Source organism: Pagrus major, chromosome 16 (assembly GCF_040436345.1).
Source record: "Pagrus major chromosome 16, Pma_NU_1.0".
NCBI lineage: Eukaryota > Metazoa > Chordata > Actinopteri > Spariformes > Sparidae > Pagrus > Pagrus major.
In genome coordinates, this window is record NC_133230.1 from 26730026 (window position 1) to 26755131 (window position 25106).

At 39.6% G+C, this 25106-nt stretch overlaps 1 protein-coding gene across 10 annotated transcripts in view; it reads left to right on the forward strand.

The window, feature by feature from the left end:
- The first annotated feature begins 1064 nt into the window (after window positions 1-1064).
- The window catches only part of nrxn3a (neurexin 3a), a 174879-nt gene continuing 150837 nt past the window's right edge, over window positions 1065-25106 (forward strand). For 6 of the 10 annotated variants that reach the window (XM_073483397.1, XM_073483398.1, XM_073483402.1 and 3 more), the window contains exon 1: window positions 1065-1749. In XM_073483397.1, coding sequence (XP_073339498.1) covers window positions 1065-1749 — 685 coding nt within the window. Of the gene's footprint in view, window positions 1763-14062; window positions 14084-16315; window positions 16343-18153; window positions 18166-21166; window positions 21185-25106 lie in introns of all 10 variants that reach the window. The other 4 variants (XM_073483399.1, XM_073483400.1, XM_073483396.1 and 1 more) reach the window with 3 other exon arrangements.

Consider the following 25106-nt stretch of genomic DNA (forward strand, 5'->3'; position numbering starts at 1 on the left):
GAGTTGCTGTCCATAAAAAAAAAAGTTGATTTAGACTTTTTTTCACAGTTTGACGGTGCTCTAAATGACAAACTAAAGTCAGCGGTGGAAGAAGTGTTCAGATCCTTTGGTTACATAAAAGTACCAATAGAACAATATAGAATTAATCTGATTAATCTGCAAGTTGAAGCCCTTAATTCAAAACTTGCTTAAAGATATATATATTACAACATGTAAGTGTATTAGAGGATTTTTCCCACTGTTGCATCACTGATTATCTAACATTTTACGTTGTGGAGCTGTAACTACTTTATATTCTTTGAGATAGTTTGATCTCAGGGACAGATGAAGTGTTTTGTTCCCTTATCACCAGCCCGGACAACTTCTACTTTACTTGAAAATACAATACAGTACTGATGCTTCAGGCTTTCCTTTACTTATGTAACTCGTTATCTAGATTGCACACATACATACATTTCATGTGTTGGTATGATGGTGTTTAGGTGCAAGGAAGCTCCCAGGATGTGTCTTATAGTATTAGCAGTAGTCAAATAGACGCTTATGGACCCATAGTAATCCTCTGCTTCTCTTTTTCTGACAGTGATGGAACCGACAGTGGCCAGTGGATCCCTTGTGAGCACCATTTCACAGCGGACAACATGAAGGAGGAAATTCTACTCGCCCTGATAGTCAGAGAAGTCCATTCCATCAGACCGTACACCATGAGTCTTGATAGCATCAGTTCTGAAGTGTAAAAGACATTAAAACCTCACCTCCTCCTCCTCCTCTCTCCCTGTCAGTCCTCTCTTTAACCCTCAGGAGGAAACCAACCAATTCCTCCACTCTTAGCAAACAATTCACTGATGTGATTGACCTAAAGACTGTTAACCAACAACGACTGTTCTCCTTTTACCACCCTTGTCCCTTTAAAAACATATTTTTATAAGAAATATTTATCTGAATATATCTCTGCACATATTGTGGATAAAACTGTGGATCCCTGAAATTCTGCATAACATCCCTAAGATTTGAGTCGTATTGATTTCCCCTCAGACTACTTCCTGGATTAATACATTTTTGCAGCTATGGATCTTGTAGGTTTTTCTATCAGACTGCAAGTGTTCCTAAGCACATGTCTGGGACTGGAATTTTTAGGCACACCAGGTCAGTGGGCACGCTACCTCCGCTGGGATGCCAGCACCCGCGGTGACCTCAGCTTCCAGTTCAAGACAGACTCCTCGGAGGCGCTGCTGCTGTACTTTGACGATGGAGGCTACTGTGACTTTCTGCAGCTGTCTGTGGTGGAGGGCCGGCTGCAGCTGCGCTTCAGCATCGACTGTGCTGAGACCACAGTGGTGTCTGACAGACGGGTGGATGACAGCAGCTGGCACTTTGCTACTCTGAGCAGGTATAACCTGCGCACAGTGCTCGTACTGGATGGCCAGGCCAAAGCAGATGAGGTGCGGCCTCAGCGTCTGTTCATGAAAATAGTCAGCGACCTGTTCCTGGGTGGAGTGCCTCAGGATATCCGCAACGGCGCGCTCACACTGCCTACGGTGCGAAACATGCAGCCCTTTAGGGGCACAATTACAGACCTCAAATATGGCATCTCACAGCCCCTGTTCCTGGGAAGCCTTAAGGTGCCCCTGGAGTCAGAAGGGTGGTGCACCGTGAACCCATGTGAGAATGGTGGTACATGCTCAGTGGTGGACGGGGAGCCGGTGTGCGACTGCTCCAAAACAGAATACAAGGGCCGCTTCTGCAGTGAAGGTAAGACACACCTGTAAAGTCTCTCACTTTAACCTTAAATGTATCTCATTTCTTTTTGTATTCTAACCATTTTAATTTTTATTTATTGAAATTCCAACTGAACTGCTGCTCCAGGTGGCTGGATTTTAAACACTGATGAGATGTGGCAAGTAATTCATAGGCCAAAGCCACGTAAAGCTCGTGATAAAATCATCTAACAGCCCAGTCGCCGCAAAAAAGGGTCGGCGGTTAACATTTCTGCAAAACACGGATTCGTCCAAATTTGTACATGCAATATTTTAATTTCTACAATATATGTCAGTTTACAGGTGCAGCATATAACTAAAGTCTGATTCAAAACAGCATGACTGTTGCATCGTGCCAGTGACAAGTACCGGACCTTCGCTGTACGGTTGCAGGTTGGTTAGGTTTAGGAAAACACTGGTTAAAATAACTATACGAACGTACCTATGTTATGTAAGTAATGTACGTTATGTATGTGACATGACTCAACTACATTAGTAAGTTAAAAGACCTAGATTTACACTGGACATGAACAGCGGTCTGCTGGGTGAAGGTCCTGTGGTTGTGTAACCTGACCTCCTCCCTATGCAGACTTTTTGCTCTTTACAGTTCTTCTCCTCACTTCCTCCAGCTGTAATAATTACTTCAGCCGGCTGAGGCCACTGCCTAACAACAGATGTCAACATGGGTAGTAATAAGCTGCTTTCATAGTCGATCTATATGGTCGTTTTTCAGATGAGGATGAACTGATATTTTTGATGGGGTCCCAGAGCATTCCAACATTAGTAAGCGTGTCGCCACTGGATACTTTTAAGGAGACCTCAAGACAGTTTACAGATGTTGTGGCATGTCCAGCCTACTTTGTGGCAGCAAAGCCAGGTATTTTAAGCCAAAACAAGGTCTTTGATGGTTTTTGTACCTTAACCTAACCCGACCACAAGGAGAGCATTGTCATAACATAATCTAGATAATTGAACCTAAAGAAACGTAAAGTTGCAGTGTAAAGAAATGTAATGTTTCAACATGTCCATGGTTTGCAGAAATGTATATTGCTGACATTTATTCTGCTGATTGGGTTACATCCAAAAAATGAAAAAAAAGAAGAATTGGCTTCACTGATTGTTCTTTCACATTTGGAGAGCTGCATGAGTTCTCATTTGGAAAAGCATATTTGATTTTGTTGTTGGGGAAAACCTTGTGCCATGATCCAGCTGATTTCACCCATCCAGTGTGAACTGATCTGTCATGTTACGTTACAGGAAAACACCAGCATGACCTTGTAGGTTTCTGTGTTCTTCACATAACTCTCTGGTCTAAGGATTGTTTTTTGCTATTACACCAGGTATCATGGGCTCTCAGGCAGCTTGACTTTGTGGGCTTGCTTGGCTCTCCAAGTGATTGCTATTATTCCTGTGTGTGTGTGTGTGTGTGTGTGTGTGTGTGTGTGATTATGTGTGTGTATGTGGGTGTGTGTGCGTGTGACTGTGTGTGTGTAAAATCAGAAAGCTAATCTAAGCACGGTTAGCCAGTGAGGCGCAGGTTAATGGCATCGGTCCTGCAGGCAGTGATAAGGACGCCTACAGAGAGAACAGGGCCTCCTGAGCCCCTTTCTTCACCCAATCACAAGATGGCAGGTGTTTTATATCACATCCTTTTGTGCTGACAATTTTGCCGGAGCTGTGTTTCAATTGCTCTACAGCTGGCTTTCCCCAGACCAAAATTGATTCCTATTAAAAGGAAGCCCTTTACTCATTTCCCCTCACGTATTTCCTGCCTGCAGGCTGAATAAAAAGCACTTTCACTTGCTTTTTGTAGAGACTAGGATTTTCTGTGATTTGATGAATCTTGAGCACAGAATATTCTGTGATAATGCCTGTTTTGTTGTGGTAATTGGTGAACACGCAGTCACCACAGGAAATGGATTCAGGCACCTTTTGCTTTTTTTCCCCTCCTTGTGCTCTGAAAAAAACTCCAGTCATGTACTTAATTATTCACAATCAATACGCATTCTCCAGGCTTTCCAAACCAGCAGCTCCCACCAGCTGAGGAGTACACAATAATCTGACTCCTTATGAGATAATCAATACCACTTAGATAAGACATTCGCTGAACTCTTTTTCTCCCATTTAATTAACTCAGATCTGAGGTAATTTGTTTTAATTTATATTTGTTCTGCTGTTTTTCCCTCCATCTTTGACTTTAAAGCTCACGTTTTCACCTCGCACAAATATGGAATTTACATCCCATTTGGCGCAGATAAAAGGCCGGGGGAATCTGGAATTTAAAGATTAGGTTTTTTATCTATCTCTGCTGGTGTTTGAAATAAAGGAGCTGATGGAGTGGGGGTGGGGGTTGGTGCTGGTGTTGGTGCTTCTCTGTGTTGTGGCTGCTCAGCTGATTGACTGGGTGGCATTTAACTGACATTGTGGGAACCGATGATAGAAGTGTTTGTGCTTCAGCTCCTCTCTTTTAGTTGTCTTCCATCCCAGACACATGAGAACAGCAGAAGACATGCTGGTGTGTAGAGTATTAAAAGAAAATCTGCGAGCTCAGCCGGTGCTTTGTCATGACATCAGGCGGGTGGAGGAGTAGCTGCAGCTGCTGGCTGCTGGCTGGCACTAAGAGGAGGAGCCACTCTTCCTCTACACTGACCTCTCTGCTCTGAGTACCAGTCAAATATATGCCAGAGTTCTGTTCTTGTTATTACAGCATTACACAGTCTGATGTTTGCTTTATCATCCAGGCGTCTCAGATCCACCAGCTCCTTTGATCTGTCTTAGTTAATGTTGAAGGCATCTCATCATGATTAATCTTTTGTTTCCTGTCTTCAGACTCATTATATTAGCCTAATCTGAGAGTCTCTACATGTTCGGTTGTATTCCACTGCATGATAGGTCTTCAACTCTGTTCAACATCACAAGTCTATTTTTTTTTAGCTTAATTGCTTTTTGTATGTGTTAGAGTATTTTAAATTTTTTTAAAGGCTTAGGGTTCTAGTTTCACAGCAGTGTGTGTTGTCCCCCATGCGGTGGTTCAGACCCCCGCCTGGGCACGGTGATCCTGATGTAGGTGTTTTTTACAAACTCCCTATCAAATCATGCTGACTAATTAATCTAACTGATGGAGAAAAATATTGTTAATTCACCAACTAACTGCTCCATCAAAACTCTTTTCTCTATGTAGATTAAAATATTTGTGGATAAAGTCACAATGTATGAATAAAATATAAATGATTGAGAAATAATGTAAAGTAAAACATCTACCAGATACAGTATTCTTCCTATAATCCATATATAATAGTATACTGGCTTGAAATGAAAAAAAGAAGTGAACTAGTAGAGATTTGATTTTTTTTTTGTTCCAGTATTTTTTGATAAATTGAAAATTATATGGCCAATAAAAAATATCGCAGTATTTTAAGCCCTATACCTGATTTAAAATCTCCTCTAAAGCACTTTATAAATGCATAATTTAATGACTGAATTAGTTTTATATATATTTTTTACAGATGTCAGTTTTTATTCACTTTACCAAATAGTAAGATATTGTTTACATATTTTAAATGCATAATACACACAAACAATTTAAAACTGCATGAAACAATTATGAAGTGCCCTCAAACAGTAATGTTTACTGCTATGACTGGGCAATATGAACAAACATCATGATATTTTTTACCAAATACATTGATATCCATATTAAAACAATATTGTAGGGATGTCTAGTGGTGGTTTCAAATTTACACAATGAAACTTTGGATAATTATTCATCAGTAATGTGGATATAATGACTAAGTGGTTAAAGACAAGTATTAGAACAAGCAGAATATTCTGGTGAGTTCAGAAAATGACACAACTTTATCGTTACACAGCCTTTAAAACCAGGAAAAGGCAACACTTACCGTACATACATACCGTATCACTATATAATGAAGGTAAATATTAACGTGTCTAAAGATCCCAGTGTTTAACTGAAAACCTGTAAAGATCATTTGTTTTAATTAGCTCCTTTCCAGTCTCGTTACTGTCAACCTTGTACAAAATGCCAACACATACCTCTGAACCACACTGCTGTGAAACTAAAAGCCTGATGGTCTCAGATTGGGACAGTAGGTTCATTAAATCATCCAGTTTGTTACGTTTGACAGAGAGACATACTGATGATTTTGCTTTGCTTGGTTTTACCAATATTGGGTCTAAAAAAAGTCAAATCTGTCCTGTGAATGGTCCGAAAGGAGAGGCAGTTAGGACCATTGAAAACCATAAATGTTTATCCTCCGCAGAGATTGAATGTGATATAAATGTGTTAAAAAATGTGACAGTTTCACTTTTATATCAACTTTTGTTTAAGTGGAAATTTTGACTCGAGGAAGACGAAATGTTGAAATGTTGAAATGTTGAAATGTAGAAATGCTTTATCTTCAATTGTCATTTGATTTTTGTTTTTGTCAGTGTTGTGGCACTTAAGAAAGTCCAGGGTGCTACTAAAAAGCATAAAATGTACAGGCTTCATGGGAATCATCTAATATTATTCCAGCAGAATGGCAGGAAAAATGTGACCTTGGGGCCTCAAACATTATTAGAAATCATCTTCTGGGGCCACGAATATCCACAGCAAATATACAAAAACAATGATGGATGAATCAAACAACAGGTTTGGCCAATTTCATATATTTTTACATGATCCAACAATAAAATGAAGGTTCTGTGTACAACCATTTCAACGCGGTGTTTCATAGGGCCTTAAAATATTTTTTTTACAACACTAACTAGAGTTTAGTGCCACTAATATTGTGTCTGGCACTATTTTGGATTCATTTAGTTCGGTATTTAAATATGTTATTCAGTTATTTCTTAGTATTGCTATTCCAGCTCTTACATTTACAGGCATCGCTCCAATATACTCCCACTCCCTTGTCCTCTCACAGTTCTCTTCCCAAAACACACACACACACACACACACACACACACACACACACACACACACACACACACACACACACACACACACACACAACCTCACGATCCTTGTGCTCCTTAGCGCTGTGATGCGTGACTCAGTGAGGCACTGGTGACCCTTGTAGGTTGATAGGCTGCTTTTCCCAACCTTGATTTACAGCCTCCACATTGGGACCAGTTCCCAGTGTTGATTTACGTCTGGCTCTCCTATCTCGCCTGTCTGCCTCCTGCGAGGCACTGATAGGTGAGAGGAAGCAGGGAACTCAAGCAGCACTGAGAGAATTTGGACTGTTGATTGTTAAAGGATAAATAAGGTAGTTAATGAGGCTGGCAGGAGTGGATTGGTGGATAGCCTGCATTTTAAATACATCAGGGTGAGAAAATGACAGGACTGAAAGTCAGCAAAACATGAACCTATGATAGAGTATTTTATATAGTACTACTGATGGGTAGGCATCTATGTCTGAAACCTATGCTAATGTGCTTTATTTCAATTGCTTAACTAAAATATTTTTCTCTAACACAAACATGAAAAATATTTATAATAATAAGACTGGATGATGTGGTGGAAGAAAAACATTTATAAAGAATCTCATTGCTCTCAATCTCTAAATAAAGACTGTCTCTCTATCTGCTAGCTAGTGCACTATATTTATACGCCACTTAATTTAGTATCTGAGTTCGAAAAATGTATACATTATATTCCATAAATCGCTATTTTGCTATAATTGCTAAGTAGCAAATAAGCACCAAAAATATAGACCAGATGAGTAAAACATTGAGTTGGATCATCTGTTCAATACTAATTCTATTAGTACTAATACAGAGTCATGTTGTACTCACCACTCTGCTGCTGCTGCTCTCTGCTCAACACTACTATTGTTTTCATTAATTATTTAATCCCAGTGTAACAATTTGTCAGAAATACTGTAGGTGCTAACTACAAACAGAGCTCATTATGTCATGACAATGTTATGTCTTGAAGTAAACATGTATGTAACGCTGCCCTCCTACTGAAGTTACAGAGTACAGACACAAGTGATACAGGGTTGTGACAGAGACACCACTCACCTTATTACAGACACTGTACCATCAGATCAATTAGACGCAGTTATTTTATGGTGAAAAAGTTACATAATGTTACATAAAATGTGACATTTATGCAGTGGGAGCTCCAACACAAATGTCTCCAATAACAATGCAACATCATCTGACAGGGCCAGTTACGTGTATGCTAGGGTATATTTTTGGCATCTATCTTTTGATGCAGAATGTCTATAACATCCCACATCTGCCATAATAATATTTTTTAGGAAATGAGATTAAAGAACTGTTGCCTGAAACATGTTTTTTGTATAAATCGCCACTTGCTGCCTTCTTGGATTATGATTCTTAGTTTCAGGGGATTATTCACTAATGAAAACAACTATGTTTGAATTCTTATTCATAATAATTAATATTGTATTCCATTCCAGCTGATAGATCAGCCTAAATCCAACACACTTCATACCAAACATATCCCCAACAACATAGCCTGTGTTGTGTTGTTTTCGGTCTTAATTCGCACTCATTGCCTCTGAACCACTGGGGGCATTTAAATGTGAAACATCAAAGGCAAAAGAAAACTATTACAAATTTCAGTGTTGTCCTGCAGAGAGCAGCTTAAACCTGACCACACTAAATACAAAGCACTGGTTTTTATGAACGTTTAGGAGTTTTTTTCTTTTTTGAAACAGAAATGCACTACCAATGCCAAAATGCACAACAATAAACCTGTCCAATCACAGCCTGGGGGCAGGACCATGGGCAGAGCTTATCATTGCACACACACCTGATGGCAGCCATGACAGACAGCCACTCTCACTGAAACTGTTTCCTGTGGCCGGAGGGACTCATCTATTGATTGTACGTTTAATTTAATTCGTGATTGACCGTCTGCAGTTTTAAGCGATGGACTGCACTGTAGGAAGTGGTACAAACATACAGCGAGATCCTCTTGGCACAATTCCTCATAAGTGTGACAGCAAATAAGGTTGAGCTTGTGTTAGCTTCCAGGGAACAATCACTGGTTTAATGGAGGAGGACAAGTTAATGACAAGGAGGCTGACTGAAGGCCTGAATGTGAGATAACAGGATGGATTAAGTTCGCAGTGCATAATGTTTCACAACAAAATGCTAAATTTCAGAAAATTACCAAAAGAAGAGGTCTAGTATTAGAGTCATTTTGTGAGTTATTTGACAAAAAGTTCCAGACTTTCTGTTTCCCCAGTAGCAGGAAACTGTATATAAAGGCTGCCATCAAGCTGTCGTTGTTTTCATATGACATTATATGTATGCTGTCTAACATACAGGCAGCGACTTCTGATGTGATGATGTAAATATGCCACAATAAGAAGTGTTGAAGGAGAAATATAGGCTAAGATTGCAGGCTTTAATTACTTTGAAATTTTCCACCCACACACATTCGTCACAGCATTCTCTGGTGACAAATGCTCTTTGCCAATAATATGCCCACTACCACAGAAATCGTTGTCCAATCAAAACCAGCGTTACACCTCCAGAATTCAAAGAGCATAAACCCTCCATAGGTTCCAACTGCAGACATTCCAGTAGTGAAAGCACTTTGTAGGGTCCACTGCTGTACATGTTTGCCAGTTTATCAATATCTGATTAAGACCAGTGCAAACAAGACGGTGAACTCCTGCTCTCTTCAATTAATGATTAATTGATGAAGTCAGATGGAGCGAGAAACCAGCAGAATTGCTGAGTTCGATGAGTTGAACTGATTATGTAAGAGAAAGCCCTGATTAAGCTCCAGATTAGGCAGCTTCCCTAAAGTAATTAACATGACTGATATAATTTGCCTATTTAAGGTTGTAATGTAATATTATTGTCATTAATTTAAGTAAGAACCTTTCAAGAGCAAATATGTCACAAAGCACTTCATAGAGGCAATAATGTATACACATACATGTAGACATAAAACACAATAAATGCAGAAAAAGGAAAAAGTTATACAAAGGTTAGTGGGAACAAATAGGTCCTGAGCTGCTTTTTAAAAGTGTCTGCAGTGTCTTCAGATCGTCAAACAGGAGAGAGTTCCAAAGTTTAGGAGCCACAATCTCAAAAGCACAGTCTGCTTTAGTTTTAAGACTATAAATCAAGGAACTACCAGCAAACCCTCATCAAGGACCTTAAAGACGTGGCGGTGAGGTGGGACTGCAGTAGATCTCTGATGTCGCCAGGTGCCTTACCATGCAGAGCTTAAAAAGTGATCACAAGCACAGAAGGCCCTGGTCAACAGTTTTGCAGCCTTTTGGACCACTTGTAAACGATTTGCTTTTGGTATTTATATATACAATTTGGTAACAGGGAGTTACAATCATCAAGACTGGATGATATGAAAGCATGAATTAAGATTTCCATCTCTGCTTGAGACACAGTGTTCCCTCACTTTGCAATGTTTCTCAGCTGGAGATGAGGTAGTATGCATTTGAAGGGGAACAAATATTTCAAGTCATGTTCACATGACAAAATACATTATTTGAAACTGCCCTTCACACCAACACATATACCTGTGCTCTGATCTGACACCCCTATCAGCAGGATGGCATCATTTCTCTAGTCGGACATGGTTAAAATTTGGTGAGGGTTAGGCACACAACACGACCAGGTTTGGGTTAAAATAAGTAGGTCTACTTAGTTAAGGTTGGGGAAATGTGTGTGGTCCCTACCACCACCAAAAACCACACAGATCTTTCTTATGACTTGTTTGTTATCCAGTCAGAAAGAAATATTTTGATTAAATAAATGGTACATGTACCTCAGTTAACTATAGTTACATTGCTAGTTAAATGCACAATCATTTATTTCTGCTACTCGGGCTCTCTCAATCAAAACAAAGCAAAAGATTTTTGCCGAGTGTTGTGTAGGCAGCCGACTGTCGACCAGCTGTATGCTGTTGACACCCCAACATGAGCAGATGGCCTCAGCATCCCTCCCTGGTTATTTCTCAGGCCACCCGTTTGTTCTTATCAACATGAAACATGGCTGCTGGTGAAATAGGTCAGTGAGGAGGTTATGGCTGTTACACTGATGATGATGAAAACAGTAATAATCAAGCCCTCAGTGCTGTAACGACTCAATCCTTTATCCTGTTGGATCTGTGTGTGTGTACATACGTATGCACCTCCATGTACTGGTTTACCTTCCATTTTCATAACCTGCAAAAAACAATCAGTTAAGCCTGCAGTGAAGAAAGAAAGCAGCATTTGAAATACCTCATTAATCACTGCGCTCTCCTACTTTATCCAACACATCATGAATCATCCCTTTAAGTAATCCACTTTGAGCTATAATTCCCCCGCTATCCTCGTCTCACCTTTTGCGTATTGAATTAAAAGACAGAGTCATACTCTCATACCTTGCTAGTCATACCCTAGATTATGTGTCCACTGATGAATAAATAAGTTTGTCAAAGCGCCGGTGAGTCACCCCAAAGAATGGTGATCTGTTAGGATTTTATTTTTAGGGGGAATTTGTGAGGAGAGCTGGAGGATATAGATTTCATGACTCAGAAAACACTGTTCACAGCCCCCGGAGACAGTAATTGTATTGAGTTAAATGCTGGCTAGCCTGCCACTGGGAATTGCACCTGTGATTGTTTGTTTGGTTTGTTGACTGGTACCTTATTTAATATGTATGTATGTGCACACCCCTCGTTCTCTCCTCCTCTATCTCTGTCCAAACACAACACAAGGGAAGTAAATTGTCAAAGGAAGTAGGTCTGAATAGAGAACAAAATAATTATAGAGCAGTAGGTTGGGTGACTGAATCCAGCTGATCACCAGGAGAGAGAGACAGAGAGATTAAGCCTTGAATGATGGATTAGTCAGAAAGTCAAACTGGAGTGAGAGAGAGACCTGCAAGATGAATTAGTTAATCTGCTCTCTCCCTGCTGTTGCTTCTTTTTATCTACTCTGTCCCCAGTGGTTGGAAGTATCCCACTTAAACCGATCTATGTTACATTTCCCTGACAAGCAACTTTGTCGTTACTCAGGCAATTACTTTATTGTACATTAGCCATAAGTAGGCGAGCGAGGACACACACCGAGGGTGTGTTTGTCTGTGGGTTTGAATTCAGTTCAACCTCTCACTAAACTCAGCACTCACCACAGACTCCAGCTCTCTCTCTTCCTTTTCTCCTCTCCTCTCTGTAACGTTACATTCATGAAGTCAACAGCAGCAGTCAACATTACAGTCCACAAACACTTGACACCCCAAGTAGGTTGACAAACGAGTGAAGAGAAATCCACTTTTTAATCCCAAAAGATACAAATGTATTTCTGAGCTCTCTTCTCAAAGGTAAATGGCTCAGGATCAGAGCAGAAACAGATGTAACTCTGGGTGTTTATTCCTCCCAGAAGGTCTGGCTCTGCATCCCATTCAACAGTTTCTAATGAGAATGTCCAGCGTCTTTTTTCAGAGTGCTTCACCTTATTTGTGCTGCTGCTCCAAGCGGTTTGGGTTTAAAATTTCTAATCTAATCTTTCTTAATCTGGCAACTGGGTTGTGCTCTCTCTCTCTCTCTCTCTCTCTCTCTCTCTCTCTCTCTCTCTCTCTCTCCCTCTCTCTCTCACTCTCTCTCTTTGTCTCTCAACTACACACCTGCACACACTTGTCTTTGAGTTCTTGCGTGGACCCTCATTGACATAATAGATTGCCTTGCTCGCAGCCCCGACCAACACAACTACATGTCTGAGCTAAACCAAACTCTAACATGAACCTTTAAACCAAGTCTGAAATGTCCACCCCACAATGAATTAAAACTGAAAGATAGCAATGCAGTTGTCACACACACACACACACACACACACATGTGTGTGTGCGACAACTGAGTGTATGTGTGTTAGTGTACATACACACTTAATCTGCCCTAATCTCCTTCTGTCAAGAGTGTTGTGTTTCTGTGGGTATTTGAGTGTCGAGTTCAACCCTATGGAAATCTCAAATAAATCAAAGGACACATAGGAATTGAAGCTTTAGCGCGACTATCACAACACACACACACCCACCCACACACACACACACACACACACACACACTTTTCTCTCCCAGATGACCATTTGACCAACTCATTCCAGCACAGCTGACACAGGTCCTCAGTTTAAACTGAATTAATATCTAATGCATATCTGATTGGCCTCCATCTGCTTGTGTTCAAATTAAAACTCTAACATGCCCAATTAGTCCCAGCTAAGAACATTTAATGCATCTCAAGTCAATTACCTTTTACTTCATTTTGCAGCTACTTCATTTCTGTGAGAGGACTAACTAAATAAACCACATATGTTTCAATAATCAAAGAAGGAGTTTTTGATGATGGACATTGTCTGGTTGTTCCCCAACAAAGTGGTTGGGAAAACTCCAATTCACTGATCTGTCCAGTAGTTGGCAACAGATTATTATTGTTATTATTGTTGTTATAATACTAATACTACAAATATTAATACAACAACTACTACTACTAATAATAGTAATACATTATTATTATTATTATCATTATCCATTTTTGGGGCAAGGTCCTTATGTTACCATTTATGTGTTTCAGAGGGTGATATTGGTTGTGTAACCAGCTTTGTCTGTCTTTGCCTCGAACATGATTCAGAGAGCATTTTTTCTTTGACCCCAGATGTTTTATCTAATGCTGCCTTCAGGTCAACATTTCCTCTTAAGCACCACTTTAATCTCTGACCAAAGCTAAAAAAAAAAAATGTTGCTCATATTTCCGAGAGTTTTGCTGTGGATATTCTGCTGTTCTTGCTGTGGCCCCGTGGCATTAACAAACTTGACACTTTTGCCCAACTGCTGCAGTGCTTCTAAGAATAGCAAAATCATCAGTATGGTATCCAACACTTCAACGCACATCATCTCAGCCTTGATGGACGGGGATACAAGCTTTAAACCTGATTATGTGTTTGACATTGCTGTCCTTGAACAGTCAACAAAGGTCCCAGGTCAAAGGATTTTTTATTTGGGTTTTTTTTATTTCCTTTGTGTGTGTCTTTATCATTTATCAACAGAACTCAACATGTCTGAACTGAGACAGATGCCTTTTTCTTCACACTGGATAGTTATCTTTGATTTTTTATCCAAATGGACTGAATGATGGTTTAACTCTTTATTGCTAAAATGTTCTGTGTTTCTCTGTGTGTGTTAAAGACATACACATGGCTGTGCCACTGTATGGATGATGTGTATAATCAATTGCATGACAGTCAACATGCAAGTAAGAAGAGTGTTTTCTAATGCTGCTTTCGTTTGCTTGTTTTCTCTGTGTCCTTCTTTTCCAGAGGTCATCAACAATATGCCAGGTGAGTTTGAATAAAAAAGCACTTACTTGTATAGCTGCAGATTTCCAGACTGCCTGGGGCAATGCAAATATACTGTAGTGTGGGCTCGGTAGGGGCAAGGTAGATTTACTGACCACTTTATTTAAAAGCTATCAAAATGAAAGAAGTGTGCAAAGAGGAATATAGAGGATGTGAGAAGAAATGGGCTGTAACTATATCCTGTATATAAAACAGTGTTTACAACAATAATATTTAAACTTTAATTAAAATATCCTATACTGTCTCTGCAGTTAAGCGTATTCCTTTGGAGTTAGAAGCGTCTAATTGGATTTCCTGCCTTCTTGGCATTCAGGAAACTTAGTCTCTGCTCACAACTGTGATACTACAGTGTGTCACCCACGACATTCACACAAAAGTGAGGAAGACAGCATATTTCACTGTAATACATCACCAAGTTCTACAAATATTCTTGTCTCACAGTTTGATTTTCAGACTGTGCAAGCCAGGAAATGAATTGTAAACAGTGATTGCATAGAAAGAAAGAAATTAATTTTAAAACAAGTGGTGCTTACTGTGTGTCAGATCCATTAGAATGCATGCATACTGGGTTCGCAAATGACTAACTAGTCAGGTTTCCATTCAACAAGTTTGACTAAACTCCAGAACATGAGCAGAGGAAAATGTGAAATGTTTCCATCCAGTGCCGTCATGTGAATTCTAGGAGTTGGTTCACTGAGATAAAGAGTTTTGTTGCCAAATATTGTTTAATTTTTTTGCATTTCTACTAATTGGAAATGCACATAAACCCAATTATTGCTCCAGGGCCTTTTGATCTACAGGGGAAGAAAGATGTCTGGCATTAGTTGTTATGATTCACGTAGTCAGCTCTAACATTTGCTAACGCTGGACACCTGATTGATATGTAGATTTAATGTGAATCATTTTTTACGCTCTCTTATTTTACTAAAATTAGTAAATCACATCAAAATAAATGATCGTTGTCGAAGTGGCTATCGACCTGACAGCAAGTGATCACCTGTATCTGCAGCTCTGCCCACAACTTTGCAAAGCTTTATGATTTTAGGTGTCCGGCCTGTTACTTTACTGCTTTGGTTCACTGCTCAACACGTTCTCTCTCCCAACTCATCAAATACAGCAGCTTGGTCAGTGGGCTTCAGACTATGACGCTGTACTTCCCCTCTAGTGTCAGTTGTAGATGTGAAGGGCTCCACGGCCATTAAGCAATAATATATAATAATAATGTCTGCTTAGACTTTCAAAATAAAGCTTGCTGAAAAAACATTCACCTAATATGACATAATGCGACTATTGGATTGTTATTAATGTTGTCAAACAGTCACAGTTTGGTTAGGTTTAAGCATTAAAAAAATACTTGGTTAGGTTGAGGAAAAGATCCTACTTTGGGTTAAATTAACTACGTGCAGTCTCAAGATGATCGTCAACTACATAACTTAAGTTACATCATTTACGTACATTAACTTAAAACAAATCACTCTAGACTTCCCAACCACCCTGGACTTTTCTGGCTCTTTATACTGCTGCACGAGTAGTAGTACTTAAAGAAGTGACGCTTCTACAGTGTCAGAGCCTCGGCCCACTGACCAGACAGCTGTGTTTGATGCATCGGGAGTGAGAACAGCTATGGTTCAAAGCCCATTGTATATGATCTGACCAGCACCAAACAGCAGATAGACACAGTTAGAGACAAGCTAGAGAACATAGTGGAGCATGTAACAGTAAAGAGCCAGAGAGGGGCTGGTAGAGACCAAAGAAAGAGCTAAAAGAGAATCAATATAGGACTTTAATCATCAGCTGGATGCAAACATGACTACAAATGCATGACAATGTTGCTCTCTGTCTGCTGGGTGTGTTCATAGGCAACTGTTTGCTAAGAAGGTCACTATATCAACTAATAAGATGGGGATATGTCAATGTAGTGTTCACAGAGTTGCACTCAGGTGGCCAATAAATCAGTTGTGGCAGGTTTAACTCAGCAGTGAGGCGGTGGGGGGCTTTAGCTTCTTCTATCATGCTATTTCTTATAAAGAAGCCTCCTGTCAGACACAGGAAGCTTTGTCACCAGTGTGTTCTGATGACATGCTTTCCCTTTTTGGAAAAGCATGCGTCATCACAATACCAGAGAGTATTGAAACTGCGTGTGTCATTTCTCATGTATGTTCTCTCTCTTTCCTCTTTCCTTTCCCTCTCTTTTATCCCTCCTTTCTTCTCAAGGCTTTGCACATATGATGGCAGAACAAGGTATGCTTCCTCCTTTCCTCTTCTGTTTCATGTCTTTGATTAGTTGGATTCTAGTTTATAGCTGCATGTTTTGGTGTTGGTGTGGTATGTATATATGATTCTATATACATTGTGAATTTATTAGACTGCTGTATTGTACTAAGAAGCCAAAACACAGTAACTACACATCATTGGTCAAAACAGTGTTAAGACCACTGTCATCAGTCATTTTATCAAATTGACAAAATTTGTTTATGTCCTCTTGCGAACATGAGAACATTGACTCAATACTGTTTATGAGGCACTTACATACTCGAGTAATTCCATTTTATAGTACTTTATTTTAAAGCACAAATTTTTTTTTACTAAACTGACTAAACACAATCCTAGACTTGGCTACTTTCAAAGCAGGTATGCACTATTTATATTTGGTTTTACTTGTGAATGAATCACTACCAATATATAACAGCTAAAGTAGCTGATTTAGATTATTTACATGGTGCAGTGGTGATAACAACTGTGGAACAATAAAGGGTCCCATATCTTATTGTAACACTTACAATGCATGAATGTAGCATAAGAAACCTTCAAATTAAATATTTAAAAATGGTAGACAAAGGCTTAAACAAAAGAGATACATTATTTTAAAATACAAATATTCAAAATAAAGTTTACCTTTTATAAACAAACTACTTTAAAGGGGCAATATGTAAGACATCGCCAGAATAGATCTTTGATCTTTTTTTTCAACAGAGTGAATAAACATCACTGCTGACGTTATGTTAACGACATCTATGTACTGTGCTGCAGAGATGTCTTCTGAAGGACAGGCCGGTTTAACTGCCTCGTTAACTCATTGTAAAACACACTTGATTCAAACTTCACATAAACAATTGAAACTCACCATAACAGTGGTTTGTCTTCCGACAATCACCTCTGGTTTGGTCAAAATACTCAATTAATGGACTAAGATGCGAAATTATTCCGGCTCTACTCTATTCTATATAATTTCCGCTGATGTCCGACTGTCTCTGGCTCCTCTGCCATGTCCCGGGAGTCATCGTCCTGGTCAGAGCTGCTGTAAATCACCTCTGTAGTCAGTCTCGGAGGCTGTGTTCAGTCCAAGTGTATAGTTATATTTACTAGTAGACGCTGAGCCCTGTTGCCCGTGATGACTCCCCCTGTGATCCAGGCAGACAATCATTAACTAATTGGGCTAATGGCACTTGCTAATGGGAGCTGGTTGCTACAGCCAAAGATAACTACAGAAAAGAGCATAGCAAGCAGCAGTTAGCGGTTATGCTGACCCCTGAAGCTACCTTCTAATTCTAATTCTGGTCATTTCTTACAAATCACACCTTTAAAATGACATGAAAGCTGGAACAACATTTCTTTATGTAGGCATTGTCCTCTAGTAGTTTCTGAAGATTATTCAGAGGAAGAATGCAGTATTCAGTAAAGTTATTGTGCTAAAAAATGTGCTATCTGTGTTACACTGTTAACCTGGCCAACTTAAAAGAATTGAAATACGCACAACTCCACCATCTGTGTGATTAGTGCTCTCTGGCTTTGTGTGTTTTCTTTGTGTGCAGTGCTGTGACATTCATAGGTCCTTTAATCTGATGTGGTTGCATGCTTGAAGTGTTTTGTGATGTACAATTGCATTATGGCATTTGCTGCTGTACATTGATGAATCCTCATGACATGTATTCATATATACATTGATATGTTTGGTGTCTGAATTTGAACTCATGTCTGCTCTTCTTCTTCCTCCCTGTCTGCCTCTCTTGGGTGTGGATCCTCTCATCTTCCGCCTCCTCCTGCTCTTCTAGCTAAAAGCAAAGGTACAGCTTTTTCGAAATCTTTCCTTTTCCGCCTCTATGAAAAGCGTCGCTTGCTCTGTGAGTGTTTGAGAGCTCTAATGTGTTTACTTGTCTGTGTTTAGTGCCTCTTCTGTAATGGTTTCTCATCAAGGATGCTGGATTAAGCGAGTAATTAAGCCAACCTTAATTGAAGGAGAAGGAAAAAAGAGAATGTCGCTTTGTGCTTTCTTACTGTGTGTGTTTTGTAATTTGTAAGAATGCTGCACAGTGTATGCAGGGCCACTGTGTTTGTGATGCAACATCAACAACAGTCCCTGTGGATCAGTTTTCACAGGAACAAGCCTCTCCATCTCTTTCTCAGTAAATCAGACTTTCTACTCTCTGCTGACGTCTACATAATCTGAGTTCAAATGACAGCATTCATCGTTCATTCTTACTAAAGCTGACGGAAGCAGCGACACAATTGGATTGCTATTGGTGAAAGAACTGACAAGCATCGTCTTAAATCTCGACAATCCATTCACACCTAACATGTTTGGTGGTTTAAGTATACAGGTCAGTGATGCATAATACTGCCCAGTGAATGAGTTACCTGTGTGTGAACATGAAATGGACTTAAAGGTGGCAGTGGTTCATTTGGTGCTTTTATCTGGATCTGCAGGGGTGACTTCAGTGTAATTTTCTGGGGGTTTATTATTTTTTCAGGCTTTTGGGATGTTAGTGTTAGCTGAAGTGAGACAGGAAAGGCTTAGAGGGGACAGAGCAGGGATGGCCTGCAGCAAACGGCCTGGGCTGGACTCGAACCCAGGCTGCTGTGGCAAGGACTCAGCTACATGGTGCGTGAGAGCTACTGGGGCACCAGACTTCAATGTAGATTTACTCTATATGAATAAATCTCACTCTCTGAACAGTTTTATTAAAAAAAAAACAACAACAAAAAAACAAAACAAAAGAGACTGAAGACTTGAGACCTGAGTCAGACTCAAGTTGAACAAATGAGGACATGTGACTGGATATGGACTTGCTGAGGAGACTACTGTTAGCCTTTGGAGCACTACCAACCTGCTACCACTACCAATAATCGATATCGTAACATGGATGGATATACCAGTGATGCCATGACCTTTTTTAAACCTTGCAGGTTTGGCTGCTGGCACCAGAATAAAGTTGAGATAAACTCCATTCACACATTAGATTTTAGCCCTTAAAGGCATAGTTTGTGTCTTTTGATGTGGGTTGTATGAGGTACTTATTACTAGTCAGTGTGTTACCTGCAGTAGACTTTCAGTGGCTGTCTGACGGTGATAGACAGATGGTTTATCCAATCACCTGCCAAGTATTTTTTGAAAAATTCCCTTTTCAGATAGTTCTGTTTAGTAAACCATCTGGTGTTTCAGGTTAGCTTTTTGCACCAATGAATATTTAAACCTTCACTTTCAGTGGTCTCTCAGATGCTTTGATGACCATTTGGAAGTGTATTTGTGATCTACCTGATCAGTCCATTATAATGCAGTTAAAGTGTAGACTCATATGAACAGAAGCTAGTTAGAAACATAAGAGTTGGTGTTGCATTGAAGAGCGCTGCCATACTGTGGCTGATGAACTGAAACTGAATCAGTATGGACGTGTGAATTTAAAGGTCCTTGAAAGTATTAGCTCTCTTGTAGGTGTCCAAATACTCAAACATGTCTTTGGGTCTTTGGGTGCGTTTTGAATCCTGCTGTGTACACCTGTAATGGCTTCCCCCATTCACCGAACAAAGCTTGTGTAAGCTCCTGGAGATTCCTCTCCTCTCACCACCTGTCTCTCTTCCTAGTTGCTGTGTCTAATCCCTGAGCGAGAAGGACATTATTAGGTATCAGGCTCCCTGTCGCCTTCTGTTAGGCAGACAAGAGGCTCCATTCGGGCTCTGTTTGCATAGCGGCTCACTGGTGGCAGGGCGGCAGATAGACAGAGAAGTGGATAGTAGGAAATGCCTCTGACGTTAAGGAGTCATGAGCTACCACAGAACGCTTCTCTACTCATGTTTTTGTAGATTTCTGTCTGTTAGTCTGTTTCTCTTAACTTTAATATTCTCCTGTTGAATCGGCTCCTCTACTGCTGTTATCTTTCTCAGTGTCTTCCCTGTTGTCCTCTTCATTTTCACTCGTAATTCACTCCCTAATCCAGGGGTCTCAAACTGCCAGCTCCCAGGCCACTTCCATCATTTTTGGCATTTTTTGACAGCAGATCAATTTTTAAATATGTCTGGGAGTAGTTTTATTCAGTCTGTGGGAGTAATGAACAAGGAGGAGCTGTTGGATGAAGAGCTACAGGCGACAGGCTGCACACCTTCAACTTCTCACAGGGTGGCAACACTGGATGCGTGAGCAGCACGTGGCATTAAGTCCTGCTTTTCATTTTGGCGTTCATGTTAACAGGTTAGGGCGGCCACACCGGCTGCATGACTAACGCTGCTCACTTTGAGTGGGTATGTATCAATAATACATTTTATTCTATTATTCTATTCTCTTTCTTGTTGATGGAACAAAAATAAATTAAGTGAGCTGCCAGCAATGACAGATGCTCGTAAGTGGAGTGTGGTGAGAGAAAGGCTCTTGATTATTTTGCCTTGGGTTCAAAAATACGCCTAGGGCTGCCAGTCAGTCAGGAGGCATATTTGATTCTCAACTAAAACTAACATCATCTTAATTTAGTCAGACATCATTAGTGTAAGATTTTCACTGAAAATATATACAGACTTACAACAAACATATTGGAAAGAAACCAGTTTCTCTGCACCAAAACAGATGAGAAAAATATGATTTCAACGAACAGGAATGATAAAATATGTAGGCCACATTTATTTTTTGTGCTTTGAACTAATACAAATCAGTTTTATTTTATAATTATTGTTATATCTGCAAAATCCTCCTGATATAAAGGATCATCCAACAGTAACTGTAATTATAGAATAAAGCAGAAAATCCAATGAACCTGCTCCTGAGTGGATCAGTCATGTCACGATGGTTTTAGGTTGGAGAAGACAGACATGTTGGGGGTTGGTGGTCAGGGCACGTTGACAGTTGTGTTTTCTGTGCTTGACTGGGTGCTGGTAAGTGAGCCAGACATGGAGGGCGGGGATATCCTAACATCAGTGACAGAGGGGGGTAGGTGGATGGTTGTGCCTTGCAGGGATGGAGAACCAAGGTGAACTGCAGTTCTTGTGAACCCTGGAGAGGCTGAGCCTCATTGGTTTGATCACAACATGAAAACAAAACAATCATACTGTTTGAGGCTTCATGTACAGGTTACTGGGTTTCACCTTGGAAATGTTTTTATGTGACATTTGTCAGAAGATGGTGGTTCGCTTTAAAGGACAACTTGGTTTTGATTTATAATGTGTGGAATTATTATCAGTTATGATTATGAATTTAATCACCAACTTAATTGGAGATCTAGTGTTCTCAAAACAAGCTCACATTTACTGTTCTAGTAAGGAAAGCAACAGAAGTTAGATTTATTCATTATGGCAACTGGGTGTCTAGTTATGTTGCTGCATTAATAGATTTCAACAGTAAAGCTGGTGAGTAAAATATTATGTCATAATGTTAATACTGAGTGACAGGTAGGTTGTTGCCACTCTTTTTGCATTCTTTTTTCCTTCTGCCAAATTTAGCTGTCTAAGAAAAAAACATATTGCCGAATTTATCAAATAATACATGTTTTGTATTTGAATCCCACTTCCAAAATATGAAAAAAATATTGAACTGAGTCAAGTTAAAGCTCTGTAGCTGTTAATAGTCTGGGTGGACCAGATGCCTGCTCTCAGGAAATAAATGTTATGTGGACCCACACGTGTATATTTTCTTCTTTTTTTAAATCCTTTTTTAATGGATATAATGGATATTTATAGATGTCAATGGATGTTTGTATGGATGAATCAGCGTTCAGGGACACAAGTGTACATACATTTATACTGTTACACTGTATGCAGAAAATCGTATATGAAAACACTATCTAAATATAACAGAAGGTTGATAGAAAACACAACACACTAACCCCTCGTCATGTGATTCAGACTAAAACCACTCTTGGCAAGTGGCTCATACCAAGCTGTTCATGCAGTCCCATACTAGGCCATGCCCCGTGCTGGCAGATATCATATGCCAAAAAACAGTAGAGGCAACGAAAACAACAGACCCAGACAAAACAGAGAGAGCAGCAATTTGTTCCCCATGTTCATCCCTGTTTACTGCTCTTCTTCCCTCTTTATCTACAGTATTGATTTTAACTGATAGAGCCTCTTAAGTTGCCACTGAAAGATAATTTGGGCTAATAAATTTTTTTTAATTGATCATTTTTATAACATAAAGATTTCTTTAAACACATTTGATATTTGCAACTGACATCAACAGCCATGGATGTCACTTGTGTGTTGCCCTAGGGGGATGTAGGGGTAAATAAAAGCTTTACCTAACCCAAAGTTTTCTAAACATTCATACCATCATCAATTCTGTGTGCTACAAAAATCTTATATACTATAGCTAGCACATAACATAACAACCACTTTCACCAGTTGACCATCACACTCACACAAGACTGTGCACTGTAAACTACAGCTGCAAGATCTGGTCAAACTGGACTAACATGGCTTATTATCACTCCCAATCATTAAAAGGAAAACATATGGGATGTGAGCTGGCACAAACATTACCATTAACATAGTCAATTTCAAGAATTGTGTACTCACCAGTCATATATGAACAATCCGCCTGTCTTTGTGACTATTGGCCCACGGACAGTTGCCAATGGTCAATAACAGCCTCAATGTCCAGGTTGCTGGTTCTTGTGTCACCAGTCCTTATCCTCAGGTATGTCTTTAGCCAACATAGGTATGAAAGGGTCAGTCTGCAAGCAGCTAATGTGGCAGGCTCTGTCAAAGAGATACACAACTGCTTTGATTAAGTCCAGGAACGCAGCCTGATGTTGCCTTCATACATCAAGTGCATCATGCATGGTGTTGACAATAATTCTATTCTGTTGCTTTCTTTCAATGAAGTACTTTGCCAGGTAAAGTTTAGTTGACAGATTATTGTAACTTTCTCCATGATGTTGTGACATCTGCAAATATTCCTCCTTGTCAAGAAGCTAGAATATGGGGCTGTCTACTGCCAAAAGTTCTGTGGTAACTGACCTGTTTAGTGTGGTGTCTCAGGCTGGGCTCACACTACAGGACTTCAGGTTGCATTAGAAAAATCTTCACAGATGTCTGGATGGTAAAATGGTCGGGGAGATAGGATGTCTATTCTTCAGCAAGAAAGACATGAGTGGTGAGATTTTAAATGTCAGTTTTAATATCTGTAAATAGTAGAATGCTAGCTAAAGTTAGCCTCAAGGGCTAGGGTAGTTGCTCTGGGATATCTCTCATTGGATATTGTAAAAGTACTGACGTAGTGACAATCCAGTTGTCCAGTCTTTGAATCCTACAGTTACAGTCGCCTCGATTTTCCCCTTCCATCTGGCTAGCAGTTGGCTGACACAAATTGGGATTAAATCAGCCTGATACTCCTGTAGTGTGAGCCTGGCTTCAGTGTTTTTGCTCAGTAGTAAGGTTCCTGACTGTCAAAGACTAAAAAACCTGTGTTAGTCAGTCGAAACAATCTTGATGTATGGTTTGTCCAGTCTTTGTAGGCTTCGGTTTGGTTTGGTACTATTGGACGCTGGGATGAAAACTGAAGCCATTTTAAACATTTAAGCTTCTGCTGCCTAGTGGTAGCACCATCAGGTACAGTTCACATTTTCTGACAGTCAAAGAACTGACACCATAAATCTTGATATGGTGTGTAGCTATGTGTGAAATGTGTCTGTATGTATGCAACGTGTGCGTGTGTGTGTGTGGAGGGAAGAATCAATGTTTCCTGTTGAGAGACGATAAACTCACTCAATGGTTAATGAATTGTGGCGACATTATGGAAGTATAGAAGTGATATGCTAATTAGCTAATCAGGTTTCATTGCTGTACAGGGGTGTGTACTCTCGCTAACCTTGAGGAGACATTGATAATCAGGAGATGATGAGCCCTGGGAATTCTCTGCTTCCAACCATGAACACACCCCCGCCTCACACACTCACACACACTGATACATACACACATACTACAGTCAGCAGGGTGGGATTGATAATGCAAGGTTTTGAGTATAATTTAACACCCTTGTTCATGGAGATTACAAACTTCATTTGATGCTGATTTCACGCTTGATTGGCTTTGTTACTCATCTAGTTACCTTACACTGAAAATTTGGATGCAAAGACTCCAATCAGGTCAAGCTTACCAGTGGCTAAAGCCTAATTCATTTAGGACTTTGTGAGGCTTGTTTTCATATTGATATTTGAGAGTTTAAAAGCTTTGAAACAACATAATAGACAATATTGGTTTTTTTTTTACATAAACCCATGTAAAGGATTATTTTATGATTGGGATCCATTAAGAACAAGAACAGAGACAAGATACAGTACTGAGTGAGGTGTTTATAGTATACACTATGTGATGGAAATAAATTACCTCAAAAATATCTTTGACTCCACTGATATTTCTTATAGTATATAGTAAATAAATGCTGATGCTGATATATCTATGATAAGCTATTATCAGCTATGCTAATTACTCTCAATTGTCAGTTTCCTGCATGAATGTCATGGACTTTTTTCAAAATTTCTACACTAATTTGTTCTGTTTTTGTCTCTTTAATAAAACAAAGAAGGTAAAGAAACAGCATGACATCAATGACATTTATATGAGCTCATCGCAAGGCCACCAACACAATCAACTCTCGTTTAGCATTACTGTACCCCAATTTTATGATAAACGAAGGTTACAAGTCCAAATTTACCCAACAGAACCCTAATCCTCTCAGAAAACAAAGTCTGTAAAATGTTCTTTCCTCCAGTTTTTTGACTTCATTTATATTTTCTGTGATTTT